We start from the raw sequence: 18967 nt of genomic DNA on the forward strand, positions 1-18967 counted from the left end.
TATTTAATTTGTGGTGTGAGCATAACAAGTTACATGGTCCCTCAGCTACTTATCTATTCAGTGAGACAAAATTTTCCACCTCCTGGGGATTAAGTAAAATGACAGATACGAAAGCTTCTGAAAGCACTGAAGGGTCTGTGATTATACAGAAGAAAAAGGGCTTCTACTTTACAGAAGATACCAGCGCTCAGTCCCTGCTCTGGTGACGGGGCCCTGAGGCTACAGCTGCATGGTGGTGACTTCCCCCCCCGTTCAACAGTGGCCAACAAACCCTTTTCCGGGGACCCACAGAGTCATTCACTTCTGGGGCCACTTGTCACATAGTATCACTCGTCTGGTTTTTATCAATTGCCACCGGCAGAGCGCTTTACCTCCACAGCTGACATGTGTGTTCTCTCATTTGATCTTAAATGGTTCTCCAAGGCAGCATGCCATCACCTCCTTTTGAAAACGAGGAAACAAAGCTCAAAGGGTTGTGTGACTCTCCTGGGGTTATAGAGATGGTAAGAGACAGGGCTGGAGGGACTGACTCTGGATTCCAGTCCTTTTCCACTACCTCTGATAACTGTTTTCTCTTTCTCAACTCCTAATGCCCTCTTTCTCTTCGCAATGACTATTTCACACACTTCACACCCTCTTCAGACCTCTATTCCACACTCCCCACCACCCTTCAGCAGATGACCTTCCTTCCTATGATAAGGAAATGGAAGCCATTAGGTAGGAAACACCTCAACTTTTAGCCACAGAATCTACAAACCTTCCTGCCTTCACACATACCTGGCTCCTCCTGTGACCCTGCCCAAGGCCAAGCTCCACCCCCAGGTCTGGAGCCCGCCCACCCCTCTTCCTTCTCTTACACATTCCATCTCTCCCTCTCTTCGGCGTCCACTCCAAGATCATTGGGAAAACGATCTTGCTTCTTTGCAAACAAAACAAAACAAAAATAAAGAGCTTCTTGTCACAGTGGACTTCTCCCCTTGGGTCCTCTTTCCTCCCTTCACAGCCAGCCTCCCTCCGTTTCCTCACACCCACCTTCACCCTCTAGCACCCGTCAGTCTAGCTTCCGCCTTCAGCACCCCCATCAGACTCTCTGTGATGTCCATGCCACCGAATCCTGCAGGCATTTTCTTTCCCTGTATTTTTGGACCTCCCAGCAGCATCTCACCCAGCGGACCTCCCACCCCCTCATCTCCATACCCACCATTCCGTTGGCCTCTGGACGCCACAAGCTCCCGGTTTCCTCTCACCTGGCTGGCTGCTCTCTGTGTTTCACCAGCTCCACCGCCCCTCCCAACCCCTTAAGTGCTCACCTCCCAGGGCTCTGTCCTAGGTCCTCTACTCAACAACTGTGTTCCCTCCAGGAGCTCATCCAGTGCCATGGCTCCCGTGACTATTTCTTTGCAGATGATCACGACGTCTGTAGCTCTAGCCTAGGCTGCTCACCTAGACTTCCAGATCACTCCATCCAACTTCCTGCCAGAGATCTTTACTTGATTGCCTTTCAGGGACCTCAAGGGTAACAGGCTCTTGTCTTTAAACCACCCTTTTGTTGGCACTCTCTATCTCAGAAAATGCACTGTCATCTAACTGATTGCCCAAGCCAAAAGCCTGGCCATCATCTTTGACTCACCGCTCACCAGGTCTGGTCCATTCTACTGCCCAAGTATTTCTCCAATCTGTCCTTTTCTTTTGGCACCAACTTGGTTTAGGCTAAGACTGTATCTACAACGGACAACTGTGACAGTCTCCCAATGACCTCTCTGCATCAATTCTCGTGCCCCTCCAATCCATTCTCCACACTGAGAACAGAGTGATTCTTTAAAATCCCTATCCCACATGTGCGTTGGTGGTATAGTGGTGAGCACAGCTGCCTTCCTAAAATCCCTATCTGAGGACAATACATGTACTGGGCTTCCTGATGTTCTTAGGACAGAGTCCCAAATCTTAAACACAGCTTACAAGCTAACCCGACAGTGTATGTGGGCCCATCTTTCTAGCTTCTTCTCCTGCTATTTCTTGAAGCACCATGCTCACTAGCCTTTGCACATGAGCTCCCTTGGCCTGGAATGATATCTTCCTTTCCACTCTCCCTTCCTTGGTTAATTTTAACTCTTCCTTCAAGTCTCAACCTAAAGGCCACCTCCTTGGCAGGTGATCCCTCGGGTGTTGAGTTAAGTATCTCTAACAGACATGAGGTATATTTGACTGCTCACATTCTTGCCCACCTCTCTTTGAAAATCTATTTAAGTGAGGCACAGGTACAGAAATCACACGGATGTGTGGCTTAATGAACTATTCTAACACAAACACCTGTGCAACCACTGCCAAAGTGCAAAAATCAGAACTTTGCCAGCCACCCAAGAAGCCTATCTACGTGCTCCAACCAGTCACAGTGCCCTGCCTGCCCCATAAATGACTACTTGTCCAACTTTTATAATAATCACTTTCTGGCATTTAAAAATGTTTATATTTTTCTATTTTTGCAATGCACATCTGGAAGGGAGGGCTTTATCTCTTCAATTATCCTTTGCATTTTTAAGTATTTTTTTCCTCATCCAAATTTGTATCCCGAGGCTCTATAGTTTAGTCTTGGCCATTTAAAAGACTTTGACGTGTTATTTAAGTTTTTTTCACTCTACACATTTCTTGCCATATCTCTCTCCTCCTTTTAGATTTTTCTGTGGAGGCACCCAGGCAGTCTGACATGTACTAATTCCCACCGCCTGGATTTTGCTGTGTACTTATGGTACAGTTCAACACGTCCCCCGTCTGGTGTGTGGTCTACAAATTGGTGGCTGGTACCAAAGACTGTTCTGGACTCAGGTTTGATCTCTTTGGCAAGACTACAGGGGGAACATAGCATCTGACACTCTCCATGGTGTAAGCAGTCATTAATGCATCATGTGGCATCACGGGGGGCTGCAAGATTCCATCATTCTTTTTTCCTTTAATAAATTTCATTTAATAATATGGACACTTTCTATTTATAGAGGTGCTTGCCCTCATCTACCATAGGGTAACCCAGTGGTAAAGATCATACTGTTTGCCTCCCCTTTTTGGTAATAGCGTCTAATTTTCTTATGGTGACCCAGCCCTTCCCTAATCTCAGTTTAAGTGGGAAAAGTGAAGCTAAGCCCGCTGCTGACTCTGGGAGTGGGCTTACTCTCAGATGCAAGTCTGGCCAGAGAAAGCACCCCCTTCCCTGGCCATAGTGACTGAGTCAGGGACAGTCACATGACCCAAGCCAGACCATTAAAAGCACTCCTCGGGACTTTTTCTGAAGCTTTTGGAACAGAGGCACACAATTTCTTCTGGTGGTACTAAGCGGGTTGAAAATAAGCTGCTGGTGACCAGCTTTGACACTGCTCAAGGAAGGCCTGCCTGAGAATGAAATAATACAGAGAAAGGCAGAGCTGAGACGGAGAATGTATTCCTGGTAGCATTACTTGGACATCTGGATCCAGCTGTGCTTGAAGGCTACATCCTGGACTCTTGGTTATGTGAGTTAAATAACTTTCTTTTTCAAAAGCCAACTTGCAAACAAGAACTGATTAACATAATCTTCTTGCTCTTTTGCTCCCATAACCTCTGAACCATTCCTTTCCTAATCCTCAGCATATTGTGATTCCTTGCTTCAAATCTGTCACCTCCTACAGACATGTTTCTGGAGACAGACTCCATGCCTGTCTTGTTGGGCAGGCTTTCTAGTAGCTAGACCATCCTGACATGAGTAGATGCTCACTTCAGACTTGGAGAACTGAAGAAGTTAAAATAAACCTCCTGAAATCAGGCTAAACTCCTGTCTGTCAGGCATCTTTTATTCTCCCAGATGTGCAGGATGCAGTATTCCCTCTGGCCACCACTAAGTCTGAAGGGCCCTGATACAAGGCCCCTTGACGAAAAGGCCCTCCAGGGGTATGCGGAAAAGGAGTCCCTGAAGCAGTGATCTAAGGGGCATTCCTCTATAAAAGGCTTTTAAGGAGATGATAATGCCCAGGCCACAGGTAAGCTCTTTACTTTTAAGTCTCATTCTATCCTTGCCATCCCATTTGTCATCTCCACCCTTCTGCCCTCTTGGCGCAGCCTTTGTCTCCAAACTGACCGCAAGGATCTCTGGGTAAAGCTGATGTGGACAGAGACAGCTGGTTCCCCATAGCCCTTGGACACTAGCTCTTTTCAGTCACTGGAGCTTGCTTTTGGCCCTGTCTGATGGTAACACCCAGATGGAGACATGAAGGTTGCTGGGCCTTGGGGAGGCTGGGCCCATGGCATGCCCTCCCTGCTGGGAAGCATTCTTTCCACATAGGCCTGTCTCAGCCTCCTTGTTCCACTGTTATCACTTGGCTGTTGGGCCAAATGCCCAGCCATCCGAGCAGGAATAGAACAAGTTGTTCTATAAACCAGCTGCAGGGGGCAAGAAATGGGAGCTGACTGTTCTCAGTTGTGAGAACCTTCTCTGCTGTTCTAGTCCCAGGGTGGTGGGGGCACGTGCATTGTCGAGGAGTGTCTCTGGGGCCTCGGCCTCTCTCCTTCCCCTTGCCAATTCCCGCTTCACTGGGAGGTGGGCCATTCATTCTCTGTGCCAAGCAAATGGAAATCAGTGCCTTGGAGGAGAACCAGCAAAAAGTGGGGGGACACATGAACACAAAACAATTAGTCTTATGGGCTTTACTGACCAGATACCCTATCTGTAAAGGCAACCTGCACACAGATGAAAGGAAAGCAATCTAGCGTTAAGTTTTTAGAATCACACAGAACAAGATCTCACTCTACTACTTAGTAACTATGTGGCCTCAGACAAGTTACTTAACCTAAGCCGTAATTTCCTAATCTGTCAAATGGAGAGCTTAATACCTATCTTGTAGGGCTGCTGGAAAGATGAAAGGAAGTAATGCAAGCAGGTGCTTAACCCAAAGATGCTCAGCCCAGTGGCCAGCACCTGGTGAGCACTCACCGAACAGTAGCTGCTATTATTGTAGTTGTTGTTGCCACACAGAAGACACTTCATTTTTCAACAGTTTGAGCTAAGAGGCCCTGAGGGGCATGAACCTGACCCCATCTCCCTAGCTGCATGGGTGTCAGCACCCAAAGTTCTGTGTCTCAGAAACAGGGCCATACCTTCCGTTCCAGGTGCTTATCCAGGCGGGCCAGAGCTTCCGTCTCTCCTCCCTGCCAAACAGCTGGGCCAAGTCCTTCAGTGGGGAACCCTACATGAAGAGCAGCAGGTCAGAGGACCGAAGGTCAGGCCAATCCAGTGACGGCTGAGTAAGTCTACACACGCTGGTTTGCTCTTTGAGCTTTGTGGGAACTGAACGCAGTGTTCTTGGTGCTACTGGTGCTGAGATAATCGTTAATGTTTCTGCGTTTTCTAAGTCACCCTTCCACTGTGACCTTTTCTCTTCTTATCCTTGCCTCCCCCATCCCAGCCACACATCATTCCGGGCAGGTGAGAATAATCCTGGACTGCTCACCCTTTCAGGTTAGCTGGCAACAGCTGTGGTTTTTCAGGTGAGAAAGGCTAACTTTGTTCAGATCAAAAAAATGGGTTGAAGAAGAAGGAAAGGGAAGCAACAAGCAACGCTAGTTACGATGGTATTGAGAAACCCACTGATGCCAGCACCAGACTGTGCCGACATCATCTGAGAGGGAACGGTACAAAAATAGGGGCATAAAATAGAAACAGAAGACTATGTATAAATGTGAACAGAAAAAAGATCGGAAGAACATACTCCAGTATTAACAGTTGTTATCTCTGGGTGGTGAGTAATAGTGATTGTTTTATCCATTTTCATTTCTCTGTATTTTCTAAAGTGTCTATAATAACATGCATTACTTTGACCAAAAAAAGAAAAAAAACCAGTAAGTTATTTTACAAAAAAGGAGGTGCTGGCATGAGCAGCTCGGGGCAGGAAGTACGCACCCAGCTCCTCCAGGGAGGGCACACCAAAGGTTTCATCATGGTTCTCCTGGATCTCGGCCCTGCAGCTCTCCATCTGCTGGCTGGTCACGGAGCCCACGGGCTTCCTGGGCAGCTCCATGCGGCTGATGATGGTCTGAAAGCGCTTGTAGGTAAGGGGCGGCTTCTGCCCGTTCAGCTCAATGATCCTGGGAATCCCAAAGCACACCTAATGTTACTCACAAGGTCCTTCATTTCAGGTCCCTGTCTGCCCAGAAAACAGCCCAGACTTTGAAGCCTTGGAGGGTGGCTTTCCTCTTCTGTTCATGGGTCCCACCCCTGAGCGGAAAGGACTGGGCAAGGGAGGCTACATCTCCATTTTACCACGAGGGAAGATGAAGCCCAGATGGCTGGAGCAGGTGCCTTCGGTAATGGAGCAAGTCAGGGCCAAAGCTGGGCCTCAATTCCAGTTCCCTGGTGCCTAGGTGGAGCTGCCTAAAACAGCACCTGGCCATCTCTCTAATCACAGAGAAGTCCCCACTGGCCTTCCTGGAACTTGGCCTGTCTGTCCAAGCCACAGGAATCCCCATGGATCTTCCTCTACCCCAGCACAAGCCTTGAGGAAGTTCTTTGATAAGAGCTGCAAACATGTTCCTTGGTTGGAGAATCACTCCCTTTTTGGGCCCTACTTACCAGAACAGAGAGGTGGAGAAAAGCCTCTCTTCCCTAAAACAGAGGCTAGGGCTGGGATTAATAGCAACAACTGAACTTAAAGGGGTTTTTACAGTTTACCAAGTATTTTTTCATGAGCAAGGGAAAACACAGCTGCCTTCAGGTAAGAAGAAAAGATACAGGGGAGTGAAGAGAATTGAGGCTGTTTATATAAGAATGAATTGGGATCAGGTGAAGCCAGACTCCCAGGGCTCTTGTTGGCCAAGAAACAGCTTATGCAAGACTGGGCTTGCTGGCTTGCCTGGCAAGCTCATTTCTTAGTTTCTCTCTCCTCCCCTCCGTTTGGGAGATACAAGGTTGGCTGCTGCCCCTACAGTACCTCCCCCTCCTCCAGCACGTGGCAGGAGGAGGAGCTCCACACCCAGCAGCTCCTGAGAGCCCAGCTCACATGCAGAGCTGTGTGACCCGGCCTCCTGGCAGCCACCACTGGGTCAGGGGAAGGGGGGCCGGTGGCTGCTGGCTGAGGGCTTGGCAGCAGCAGCAGCACCAGGCGCTGACAGCTCGGGAAGGGAAGGGGAGGAGAGGGTTTCCTCCCAGCCTCTCTGAAAGCACAGGGGCACTTCCTGGAGGGGAGGAGGCTACTCTGTAGTTAGCAGCTCTCTGCAGGGATCTCTGGAGCCTCCTGAGCAACATCTAAATGCATGGCCTGGAAACCTAGATAGCCGGGGGAGACCAGGGAAAGCATTTCAGGAACAGAAACTGGGCCTATGAGAACAGAGATCTTTTGGGAGGGGCAACAGACAGGGTCTACTGAGGTCCGAGGGCAGTTTCTGAGCAGCAGGATGGAAATGGGAGTATGTGGAGTGGACAGGCCTGGAGCATATTAGAAGCAGATCTATGAAGACCCTGAGTGGTGATCCTCACTGCTTCCGTCCCTTGGGCCTAATAAGCCTCTTTGCACCCCAATCAGGTAAGCTCTCTGACCTGTTCTACAGGCCCCAACTCTACAGTCTCCTCCAGCTTCTAGAAAATGCCATACCTCATGTGTCAGGGGGCCCTATTGCTGACCCTCCCTGACTTCCACTCAGCAGGGGCCCAAATCACCAACTCCCACAATTGGCAACCTGACCCCTGGGACCCATCTCTCACCTGTCCAGGTCATAGAGAGTATGAGAGTTCTCGGTCACCACCTCCACACCAGCCTCCTTGGCCATCTTCATGATGGCTGCGTCCCGTTCTTTCCCAAAGGGTTCAGAGTCATATTCAAAGGTCAAGCGGGTCACCCCCCATTCCTGTGGGGGGAGAATCTATTAGGCTCAACACTGTTTGGGAAGGAGGAAGAAACTGGGCACTCAGCTCCTTCCTGGGTGGGAACACAGCAAGTCTGTAGACCTGTCAGAATGGGCTGCAGAACTAACCAGAGACAGTGATTTGAACTGGAAAGCCAACAATCTGAGGTCCACAAGGTTTGAGGAGGGCAGGCCTCTGGGGTGAGGCTAACAGCCTGCAACACTGCGCCCTGAGGCTCATGGTCTCTGTAGAATCCAGACAGAGAGGGGCAGCTCTGTGTACTTGCTGTGTCCTTGAGGTAGGAAAATGCAGCAGGAGGCTATAAATACAGTGCTCCCAGGGGAGCCCACAGTCCCTGAAAGAGGCACTGAGTCACTGGTGGAGACAGCAGGGGACAAGATCACCACCTCCCGCCTGCTCGGCAAATCTTTCCCAGAGCTCTTCAGGCCCTGCAAACTTATGGCCTAGTTTTCTTGGCAGACTTGAGCTATGTGAAGTGTCCTAATAGTTTCCACAGCAACACTCCTGAGGCTAGGAGCAAACAGAGCTAACAGGCTCCAGCTCTCAGAGAGTCGGGGAAGGAGGAGCAGCCCTTAGCCCAGAGGTCAGAGAAATCAGACCACAGGAGCCACATGTTTAAAAGGAAGGGAATTCTTTTCCAAATCTTTAGTCATTTCTGGTAGAAATTTCTAAATTTCCTGGCAAGGCTCTGAGAAAGCTGGTCCAATGAAAGATTGTAGATATAACCGACAGAAAGCCTGAGAACATGCAACTAGCAAAAAGGAAACCACATTCCAACCAAAGTCTTTGGTCACATTCCTTTAAAACTCTTAACCCCCTGGGGCTAATGTCCTCGGCATGCACAGGCATGCACAGGCCAGTCTGGTCCCGTGACCCAGCCTTGCTGTTGGGTGTGGGTCCTGAGAGCAGGGCTGGGTATCCCTCGTCCAAGAATAACAGCATTAAACATTTACTGAGCTTACTATGAGCCAAGCACCATGCTTAGAGATTCATATAGATTACACTGTTAAATACTTGTAATTCTGTGAATAATAAAAATGTTATTATTAGATGCAACCTTCTCCAAGAAGCCTTCCTTGACCTCATTCAGTATGATTCTCCAACACCTTGCCCGTTTTCCATCACAACATTTATCCCATGGCAATGAAGTTGCCCATTACTTGCTGGTTTCCTCTATTAGAGTGTGAACTCTCAGAGCAAAAACCATGCTGTTTCAGTCTTCATTACCCTAGGACCTCGTATGGGGCCTAGTACATAGTAGAAACTCAATAAATATGCAGTAAATGAATAAATGAATGAGTGAATGATCTCTCTGTATCTCTGGGGTATTACTGGGTTGGACTATGAGGTGCTGGGAGAGGGGGGACAATGCAGAGGGAGGAAAGGCGAAAGCGTTTAACAGTATGTTGGTTAAGAACACAACTCTGGAGTCAGAGCCTGGACTCAAATCTTAGACCACCACTGCTCAGCTTCATGACCACGGACAAGCATTGCTTTCTCATCTGCAGAATACAGACAGCAGTACCTACCTGTTAGGGCTGCTGTGAGTATGAGAATTAATGTACGTAAAGCACTTACCTAGAACAGTGCTTGACTCATAGGCAGCCCTCAATGAGTGCTGGCTATTATCAGCATTGTGTGGTTTGTGTGTGTGTGTTTGCCTGTGGGGGGGATGGGGATGGGGACGTGAAATGAACGATGAAGAGTTTACTAAGCTACTTGCCTTGACATTAATCTTTCCCCCCAGGAAGAGTAGGGAAGGAAGCTGTAGGGTGGAGAGGGCATAAAACAATTGTGCTCTGCTGAGGATGAGGCGAGACTGTCCTACAGCCTCTCTCCGTGAGCACTTCTGCTTCTGTCTGGGCCTTAAAAGATGTGCTTTGTAAAGGGGCTGGGGAAAGTGGGCTGGCTACCTGATACAGCACAGAGGCCTACGTCGTACCCAAATGAAGAGTTTATCATTCATTTACTCTGGAGGAAGCAGGGAAGTTCCCTCAGAGAGGCTGACTTTTTTTTCCAATAGGCAGAGCAAAGCAAGACAGGAAACGCCCCTTGCTAAACCGGAAACCTCACCCTCAACTCCTGGCCTCCTAATAAATCCTGCCGGCGAGAGCCAAGAAAACATCCAAGGAAGCCAGTGGCATCTGGGGTGGAATAACTTGCCACATCCATGTCTGGACTAAGCTGGGAACTTTCCAACAAGAAAATTTCCTTGCTTTCACAGAATTTTTCCTTAACACAGTTTCCATTCTGTTGGCAGCTGACCGGCTACATTTGCTCCCAACTTCCCAAGCAGCAGTGGTCAGACTAGCCCCGACCATTCCCACTTCCTCAGTCAGAACACTGTCTCACTCAGTCTGCAGGGAAACCCGAGGAGCAGACTCTCTGTCTTCTCTTCGACTCTGTACACTTACCTTGAACAGCCTTGGGAACACATCAGCCGGCTGTCCCCGGACTACAAACAGGCGGGAGTTCAGTTTCCTTAAACTCGTGTCCAGATCTTCCAGAGACTGAAGCAGGAACCTGCAGAACCCACACAGGCCTTGTTGGTGGTCAACATAACAGAGTCACTCTCTTTCCTAACAAAGCAGGGAGAAGCTGGTATCTTGTTGTCTATGCCAGACAAGCAGCATCATTCTACTGGGTTCTAGTCCAGGTGTGATATGGCAGGGGATGAGGGATGCCTCCACTGAAATCCTGCCTTTGCCACTTACTAGCTGCATGACTTTAGGCAGTTACTTAACCTCTTTAGCTTTTTACCCCCCTAATTTGTGATATGAAGTTGATGTTAGTACCTACCCCATAGAATCGTTAAGAAAAGAAAGGCAAACAATGAAGAACATTTAGTATGGAGCCTGGCATATAGAAAACCTGGGATAAGTGTGAGCTACTCCTACTCTTGTTGTTTCTCTGTGATCAGAGGCAAGTCACTTATTCCATCTCAGCCTCAGGCCCTGGGTATAAATATCCACCCATCACTAGGCGGCTGTGAGAATCAAAAGGGAGAACAGATGGGAAAGCCATCTGAAAAACAAGTGCAATACTTGGTATGGAAGCCTGAGGTCCTATTAGAGGAACAGGACTGCAACAGCCCTGGAAAATCTCACCTACCCTGGTCCAACAGACTCCCTGTCTTTCCACACTCATGCTTTGGGCTGCACGGACGTCTATTGCCACAGCCCCACAGCGTGGGCTTGGGCCCCAGTTCCCAGGGTTTTATTTGGCGGGTAGCTTATTCTCCAGAACTCCCCAGGGCTCTGGCCACCAGGTCCTCATCCCAAGAAGGAGAATGCCAACGAAGGTACTTCTCTGTAGGATATCCTCCCATGCTTTTGGGGGTAGGAGTTGAGACAGGAGAGCTTCAGATACTCAAAAGACCTAGCCTGAGAGCTGGATCACCATGGGAAAGGGACAGGAAATTAACATTTCCTGAGAGCCCTCAGTGTTTTATTTATTTACTTTATAGGACCACAAAAATTTACCACCTGTTCAGTTAGGCATAATTACCTTTCTGAGAAATTCCATCAATACATTTTATGATATGTTTTATCTTTAAATCAAGTATAATTAACATTTTAAACAGATTAACTATTCATGTGGTTCAAAATTCAAGTTACAAAAGGGTACATAGTAAAAGGTCTCCTCCTCCTGCGTCCTCCAGGAATTTGATTCCCCTCCCCAGAGGCAACCAATGTTATCAATGTTATTATATACCTGTTATGCTTTTTAAGTGCATTTTCAATTCTCTCAACACATTTTGAAGAGAAATAGTAGCTTCGTTTTATAATGAGGAAAATGAGACACAGAAAGGATAATTAATTTGCCTAAGATCATAGTTATTGGGTGACAAAGCTGGCAAAGGAACCTAGGTCGGTCAGGCTCTGAACCATGTTCTCTTCTCTGTGTTCCCTTTCTTCTGCCTTTTAGCGGAACATCAAACACTGCTTCAGGGGATGAGATGCTTGCAGGACCTCATGTGTTTGGAATCCCTCTCCCTGACAAACATAAACCTGACTTCAGGTAATCCACTGATGCTCTGATCTTCTTCCTCAGGAACCAAGCCCTGACAGGTCAGCCTGGTTCACAGATACCTCCTGCTATCTACCCGGTGGCCTCCCACCCAGCCCCGTCAACAACAGGAATCACCAGGTTTTATTTTGAGCGCAATAAAACCTGGCAGCTCCTCTGCAGCACATCACGTTCCTGACTATGGGAAGCTTACAGAAGCAGCGACTGCTCCCAGGCTGCCAACTAGAACCGGCCCCCGCTGCTGCCTCTGACGTCTATAGCATGACACTCCCAGGCAGCGAATGCCACAGACCCACATTCCAGCATGAGCTGAGTCCTGGGCTCAGCCTGGGGTGTCGTGCTAGCTAGCGAGCATGCAGAGACTCTCCAAGGGGTTATGATGGGAGACTGACAGGCTGAATGCTGCTTTATGTAAACCCCAAGCTCCACCTCTGCGAATTTCTGTTTTTGAAACACTGACACCCTCAGAAGAGGAAAGCTGAGACAGAGTGACGTACTTGTGTTGGCCTCCTCCCAGGCCTCACCCTCCTCTCTGGAGGAAAATAAGAGAGACCCATGAAAACAGCCTCCATGGCACCTGAAACCTGAGTCCTGCCAGGTAGCTGGCCTAGAGACACCTGGGGACTTAAATTCCACAACCCCAGGGCAGAGGGTCCTCCATCTGGGGCTCCCAGGAATGTCCCTGCCAAGCTCTCTAGGGGCCTCATCATCCATAGTCCACTAGGCTGCAGAGGACTTTGATTTGAAGTGACAAATGAGACTGGCATGCATGTGAAAGCTAGGTTCCAGCTGCCTCCTGCAGACTTTATTTTGAGATCTCATTTATTAAAAGGAGAGATTCCCTGCAGCATCTCTGAGGTACAGATAACTCCACGAGAGCCCTTTTCTTCTTTGACAAGAGATGTCAAGGCAGGGAGCAAAAGGCACGACTGTGAACTTAGCAACCAAGTGATAAAAATGATAATAATAGCAACAACTCACGCCTGATGAGCATTTACAATGAACCAGGCATGGTTCTACTTGTTTTACATACATCACCTCACTTAATTCTCAAACAGTCCTATGAAGTAGATACTACCATTATTCCCATTTTACAGATGAGGAAACTGAGGCACAGAGAGATTAACTAATTTGTCCAAAATCATCCACCTAACAAGCGGCCAGAATTCAAACCAGGGCAGTGTGGTTTGGCATTTGCATTCTTAACCAGCAGGCTCTCCTGCCTCTCGACCAGGACTCCCCCCACCCCCTGCCCCCCAGTACTGAGGCTGTGCTGCTGGGGACTCCGCCATCAGGGAGCACTACAGCCCAATTCAAAGGCCAGCACCTCTGTCCCAAATCTCTGCTCCTCTGGGGGATCAACAGCTGTGAATCATTCAGAAGCTTGCTGAAATACAGAATCTCAGGCTCCTCCCAGACCTCCAGAATCAGAATCTGCATTTTAGTAAGATCCCCTGGTGATTCCTTTGCACATAGAAGTTTCAGAAGCACTGTCCCAGAAAACTGAACTTTACCTCAAGCTTCTATTTCCAAGTTGCCTTTCTTTGCTTCTAGTTTGTTTCTACTAAACATCCTTTCTTTGAGATCCTGGTTTCTGCCTTCTCTTTGGCTCTCTAGAAGTGCTGTTACTTCCAACTTCCCTCCAGAGTCAAGCCCTCCAGGGCTCCTCCAGGAAGGGAGGCCTCACGATGACCTGACCCAGGAGCCCAAGCCTCCAGGCAGAGAAAGGGCAGCTACTGCTAGGGCATCACCTGTGAGGCCAGCCAAAGGATGCTCTGCATAACACCAAAGGAACAGGGAGCAGGGCTGCTACTGGGCAAACGCCCACTGGGGCCAGTGGGCACATCCTTCCACCAGAGAGAACCTTGGGCCTTTGTTCTCCCCTAGAGCCCTCCTCTCCACGTGGCCAGTTTCTCTTTACTCCCATGAGGGGAGCCTCTAAAGACAACAGGCCTGGGCATTGGAGGTGGCAGTGTCTGGGCAGGCAGCTCACCTTTGGCAGCCCTAAACTGAGCTCACATGCTGAAATTTAGAGCACATGGTCATGTGTGAACAGTTTAAGCTCACCCTTTGGATTAAACAACATGCATAGCTGAGCTGCATTACGTAAGTGCTCTGGAACCAGCAGCAGACAACTGGAGGAAACCAAATCAGAAATTTCCAAAAATACTGAAAGGACTCAGTAATTCAGGGACTCCATGGAGCTAGCCCTTTAAAATAAGACAGGCAGATCTTTAGCGAAAGACTTCTCTAGAAATGGCAGAACTGTTGAGGAATGTTTTGTTTATTTGTTATTAATAGGAGGAGGGAGGACAGTGAACTCTTTTTTTGGGTCTAGACTGTCCTTGACCAAGTTTCTCTGCTTCAAGCCAAGGTTATTTAACTGTAATGATGACATCATTGGCTGGCCCAGACTGGCTACATAAGATATTAATAGAAATTAATTTCTCCTAAGTAATTAAGAGAACCCCATGGAAAAGTATACCCCAAACCCACAATCCATAGCAGAGACTGATCTCTAAGTATCACTCGAATAAAAATATATTTATTCTTTCCTAATTTCAAAGAGAAAGATGAAGATGAAAGTTTTCGTCCCATTTGGGCAAATGGAAACATCTCCTCAGCAGCAGAAGAGTAAAGTGACTCCCTTGGGTACCAGTATAAACAGTTCCGAGAAACTCAAATATCCTTGCCAGTAGACCACAGTTCTCAATTCCCCTCTTGCTGACCAGGTTCCAGGGAGGACACACCCAACGTGGACAGTCCAACAGCGTTGAGCTAACAGCACTGGGAAGAGGGACACACCTCTCACCAGGTATTCGGGATGGGGGTGGGGGTATTCCCAGGTCACCTCATTTTTAATTCTGAGCAATGTGTGCTGAGATTTTATTTCTATCAACTCCCTCTGTCCCAAAAGCTCCTGAACACAGGTGCAGCAAAGAGCCACAGAGAAAATGACTCAGAGTGAGGGGAATTGTTGCCAACACTTACCTAGGTTGCAGTAGGGAGAGAAAGGTAAGGAAAAACCACAAGGATCTATTTTGAGTACCCATTTTAAAATCTAGAAGCGGCTCACATTCCACCCCCTCCCCTTTTTTTGGGTGAGTGTTTGGTTCTCACTGCAATACTTCCTTCCAGATGCAGTAAATTTGAGGACAGTGGGTCTGGGGGCAATGGCAAAGGGCTTAGCTAACTAATACTTGACAAAAAAAATCCTGAGGCTCATATTGCTACAATTACCCTATAAACTTCCCACTACTACCAAGGCAAGGAGTCTGCTAGCCCTCCTCCTATGCTAATAATATGCACATTCTTGGTTGCCTTCCTCTGTCCACTTTTGCTCTTAGAAAGTGCCATTCATGGTTATTTTAATCTGATTCATCTGCTGAAAAATGCTGTGTAGGAGTGAGTGTAGAAAGTGAAGGAGGATAATGGAGATACAGATTTTGATTTCCCCCATCTCCTGAAGATGGCCCAGGGCCCACTCTTCGTAGGGAGGGTTCTCAGAGGCAGCAACAGAAGTATTTGCAGAGCTATGATGTTATGCTACAGCACAATTCTCCCAGATGACTTCCAGACCCAGAAACAGCCACTGGAAGATTACACATATTGGAGTTATGCAGAGGTACGGCTGGCTCTGTCACTCCTCCCAAACCGCAACAGCATGAAACAGTCTGCAGTTCTGATCTCATTCTGATCCTGGGAGCAAAGAGCGTGGCGGCGGGTAGGTGGTAGGAGTGTGTCTGTGTCCAGGCCCAGCAGCAGTTATCGTATTCGATTTGTTCTGTGTTATTTCACCTCTTTCTTCTGTTGCCAAAACAAATCAAACCTCCCACCAATGCACTGCAACACATATCCCAAGTTGTCGGGCTCAGGTCTGGGGTTCTCAAGTCCAGTGCTTCTCTGGCTTTGCTGCACATGGCAGCTTTAAAGACCCTAATGCCCAGGCCATAACCCAGAACAATGAAATCAGAATTGGGAGAGAAGGGGGCCCAGGCATCTCTTAAAGATCCTTAGGTGATTCCCATGTGCAGTAAGGTTGAGAAACACGGCTTGAGTCTGTCTCCCTATTTTATTTACTTCATGGCACCTAGTTCTACTAAATTATGGTTGTTGACTTGTCTTCTTCCATGAAAATGTAGGCTCCAGGAGCTCTCAACACTGCATCTGCTTGTTCACTGCTGTGTCGCTAGCAGCACCTAGAGCAGTGCTTGGCAGATATTAGGCGCTCATTAAATAATTGCTCAATTAACACTTGCATTCCTACATGGCCTCTGACTTCAGGATTTGACGCAGACATCTGAGCTGCCACATCCCTTTTCTTTCACTTGCTCAAAAGCACAATCACAAGAGGGTGACAAGAATCCATAAACCTAGTTTCTAGTGAAACTGAGTTTAATTAGCAACAGAGGTTTTGTTGTTGATTTTTAATCTCCATTGCCACAAAGGAGCAGGGAGTCCTACGCAATGTCCCCCAAAACCCAATAGAAGAAGAAACTCCTTCCTGGCAATGTAACAAGCAAGTAGTCTGGATTCTATTTACTCTGCTCTGATTGGCACACTGCCATTGGCAGAGGGGCAAAGTCTCAGACTTGGTCCATCTTAGGCATAGTCGGTGGTTTAAGGTTATTTGTCAAACCCAACCTCCTATCTATAGAAACTGGAGCAAAGGCAGAGCAATAGAGCAGCCTGAAAACTGTGTGGGCAGGCTCTCCACAGGACTATCTTTAGTCACTCCCTCTATATAAATGGGGCAGGAGGTGGGCATTTAATAGACCCACTGCTAGGAGCATTCACTTTCCTAGCAGGGCACACACCTGGGAGAGGAAAGAATGGTGGAGAGCCAGCATGCCCTGGGAATAACCCTGCCCCTCAGTGCAACAAGGCCACAAGCAAACATCCTCCAGAACAGTGCAAACAAGCCAAAGGACTGCTGCGGGGCATGTTAGAGATGGGTACACAATGTCTCAGGACTCCTTGGTTTTAAACACTGATTACAGAGAAAACATCAACTACAGACACCACACACTACACACCATCAATCTTTTCCCATGATCCTGTCGACTTAATCTCCTGGGAGTCATCAAAGAGGGGCCCTTGCTATCATCATAGCTTTCCTGCTCCCTAATCCTTAGCACATCAGCTGATAAAAGTCTTATCTATCATGGCTCAACTGTCCTTTAAAATCAATCTCATGAGAAGAGGAGGAAAGAAGGGACACTTTGTTTGCTTTTTTTTCTAGCAAGCCCCGTAACTGCTGAGGGAATCCTCCAAATTGGGTTAAGTACCGCTCTCTGCTCTCTGGACACAAAGTGCCTCTAACTGAACATGCCGTTGGGGTCTGTATCTGTAATAAAGGGGAGATGGCACTTGCCTTATATAATGCTAAGCTAGAGTCTCTAGATACCTCCAGAGACAGGATGGTCTTGGAGGGAAACCAGGATAGGTAAAGAGATAGATTGAAACACACCAGAGGCTTAAAGATGACCTTCAGGAGCCCAGCAATGCCTGAAGAATACAGGCATATGCTGTGCTATCAATTCAGAAACCTGTTCCTGACTTTACACAATAGCTCTTGTCTTCCCCTCCCTGAGTACACCGCCGCCGAGAGCCCAGGACCAGGAGTCTCCGTTCTGCCACTCACTGGCTCCAAGTCCTTGGGCAGGTCAACTTTATGTCTTTAGGGCTCAAGAGTCTCATCTGTGCAATGGGGATCAGGATCTCTGTCCCACAGGAATGCCATGAGAACCAAAGAGAATAATGCGCAGTGCGAACGCGCCCTGGGCCACCCAGGAACGGGGACTAATTGCTTCCCTCGTCCCGGCTTCTCCTCTCCGGAAACCTGGCTCCGTCCCCCTGCCCCACCTCCCTCAGACCGGGGTCTTCCGGCAGAGGGACTCGGGGCAGAGTCCCTCCTCTGACAGCGGGCGTCCTAGAGGCCAGACTGTGTCCCCCGAGCACGCGACCCCACCCCAGACCCCTTCACCTCCATCGGTTGATCCCGACTGAGGAGGAGGCCGCGAACCAAGGGTCGAGGATGTAAACGCAACGCACGCAATGCGCCCCGCGCACGGCCGCCAGCAGCGCCGGGTTGTCGTGGAGCCGCAGCCCCTTGCGGAACCAGTGCACTGAGGTGGCGCCTTCCGCGCCGGCCGCCGGCGCCGGGGCCGCCGCTGCCGTAGTAGCCACAGCCGCCGCCATCACCGACCAGACTGCTCCGGCCACTGCCGTTCCGCCCAGGTCCGTGCCGCGGGCCCCGCCCCCAGCCCGCCCAGTGACCTATGACCCCACCGCTCCTCTCTAGGGCCCCGCCCCCGGGCCCTGGAGTGCCTCTACTATTGGCTGGGCGCCTCCCGCCGGGCGATTGGCTCAGACGCTCTGAGTCTGGCCCCGCCCCCTCACGTTCCCACCTTGTGTGGGCCTGCCTGGGAGGAGCCAGAGGAGGGGGTGTGTGACGCAGGCCCGCGCTCCCTAAGGAGGTCTGGGTGTGGACCAAGTCCCAAGGGACAGAGGATCTCAGATGTAGGCCTACCGCTGGAAGCTGTATGGGCTGGCGGGGTGGGGGTGGGGGGTTGCTGTGAGTGACTTACAGGACGGACAACCCATCTCCTACGTCATCATCGTCATCAATATCACCATCATCTACCGCACTCTATATATATACATCGTTAGAACATTCTACTTCACCTGCTATTTATTGAGTGCATTTTATATGCCAAGCAGTGTGATGATACCTTTACAGGACTGTGTCATTTACTACTCTCACCTCAGCCAAGTTGCATTCATTTCAACAAACCCTAGTGAAAGAGCTGTTATTCTCATTTTACAAAGAAAACTGAGGCTGCTGCCGGGTAAGTGACTTGTTCAGTATCAGAAGTCTAATAAAAGGGTTCTACCCGATTATTCTGAATCGGAAGCTTCTGCTTTTATCCACAAAGCCATACTTCCCTCTGCCCTGAGCAACCTGGCGTTTACAAGTGGTAGAGTTCAAAGGGTGGGGAGAAGTGCCCTGATGTGCAGCAGCAGAGGGGTTGGGAGTGGGGACTGGAAATGTGGAGG

The 18967-nt window shown here is 48.9% G+C and overlaps 1 protein-coding gene across 1 annotated transcript in view; it reads right to left on the reverse strand.

Moving 5' to 3' along the window:
• CRY2 (cryptochrome circadian regulator 2) overlaps positions 1-18152 on the reverse strand; it is a 31924-nt gene extending 13772 nt beyond the window's left edge. The window contains exons 1-5 of the mRNA XM_010964628.3: positions 17895-18152; positions 10294-10402; positions 7718-7860; positions 5921-6105; positions 5119-5207 (exon numbers count right to left, since the gene is read on the reverse strand). Coding sequence (XP_010962930.2) covers positions 5119-5207; positions 5921-6105; positions 7718-7860; positions 10294-10402; positions 17895-18109 — 741 coding nt within the window. The 5' untranslated portion in view covers positions 18110-18152. The remainder of the gene's footprint in view (positions 1-5118; positions 5208-5920; positions 6106-7717; positions 7861-10293; positions 10403-17894) is intronic.
• Between the last annotated feature and the right edge of the window lie 815 nt (positions 18153-18967).

The sequence above is a fragment of the Camelus bactrianus genome, chromosome 10, assembly GCF_048773025.1.
Source record: "Camelus bactrianus isolate YW-2024 breed Bactrian camel chromosome 10, ASM4877302v1, whole genome shotgun sequence".
In the NCBI taxonomy this organism is placed as follows: domain Eukaryota; kingdom Metazoa; phylum Chordata; class Mammalia; order Artiodactyla; family Camelidae; genus Camelus; species Camelus bactrianus.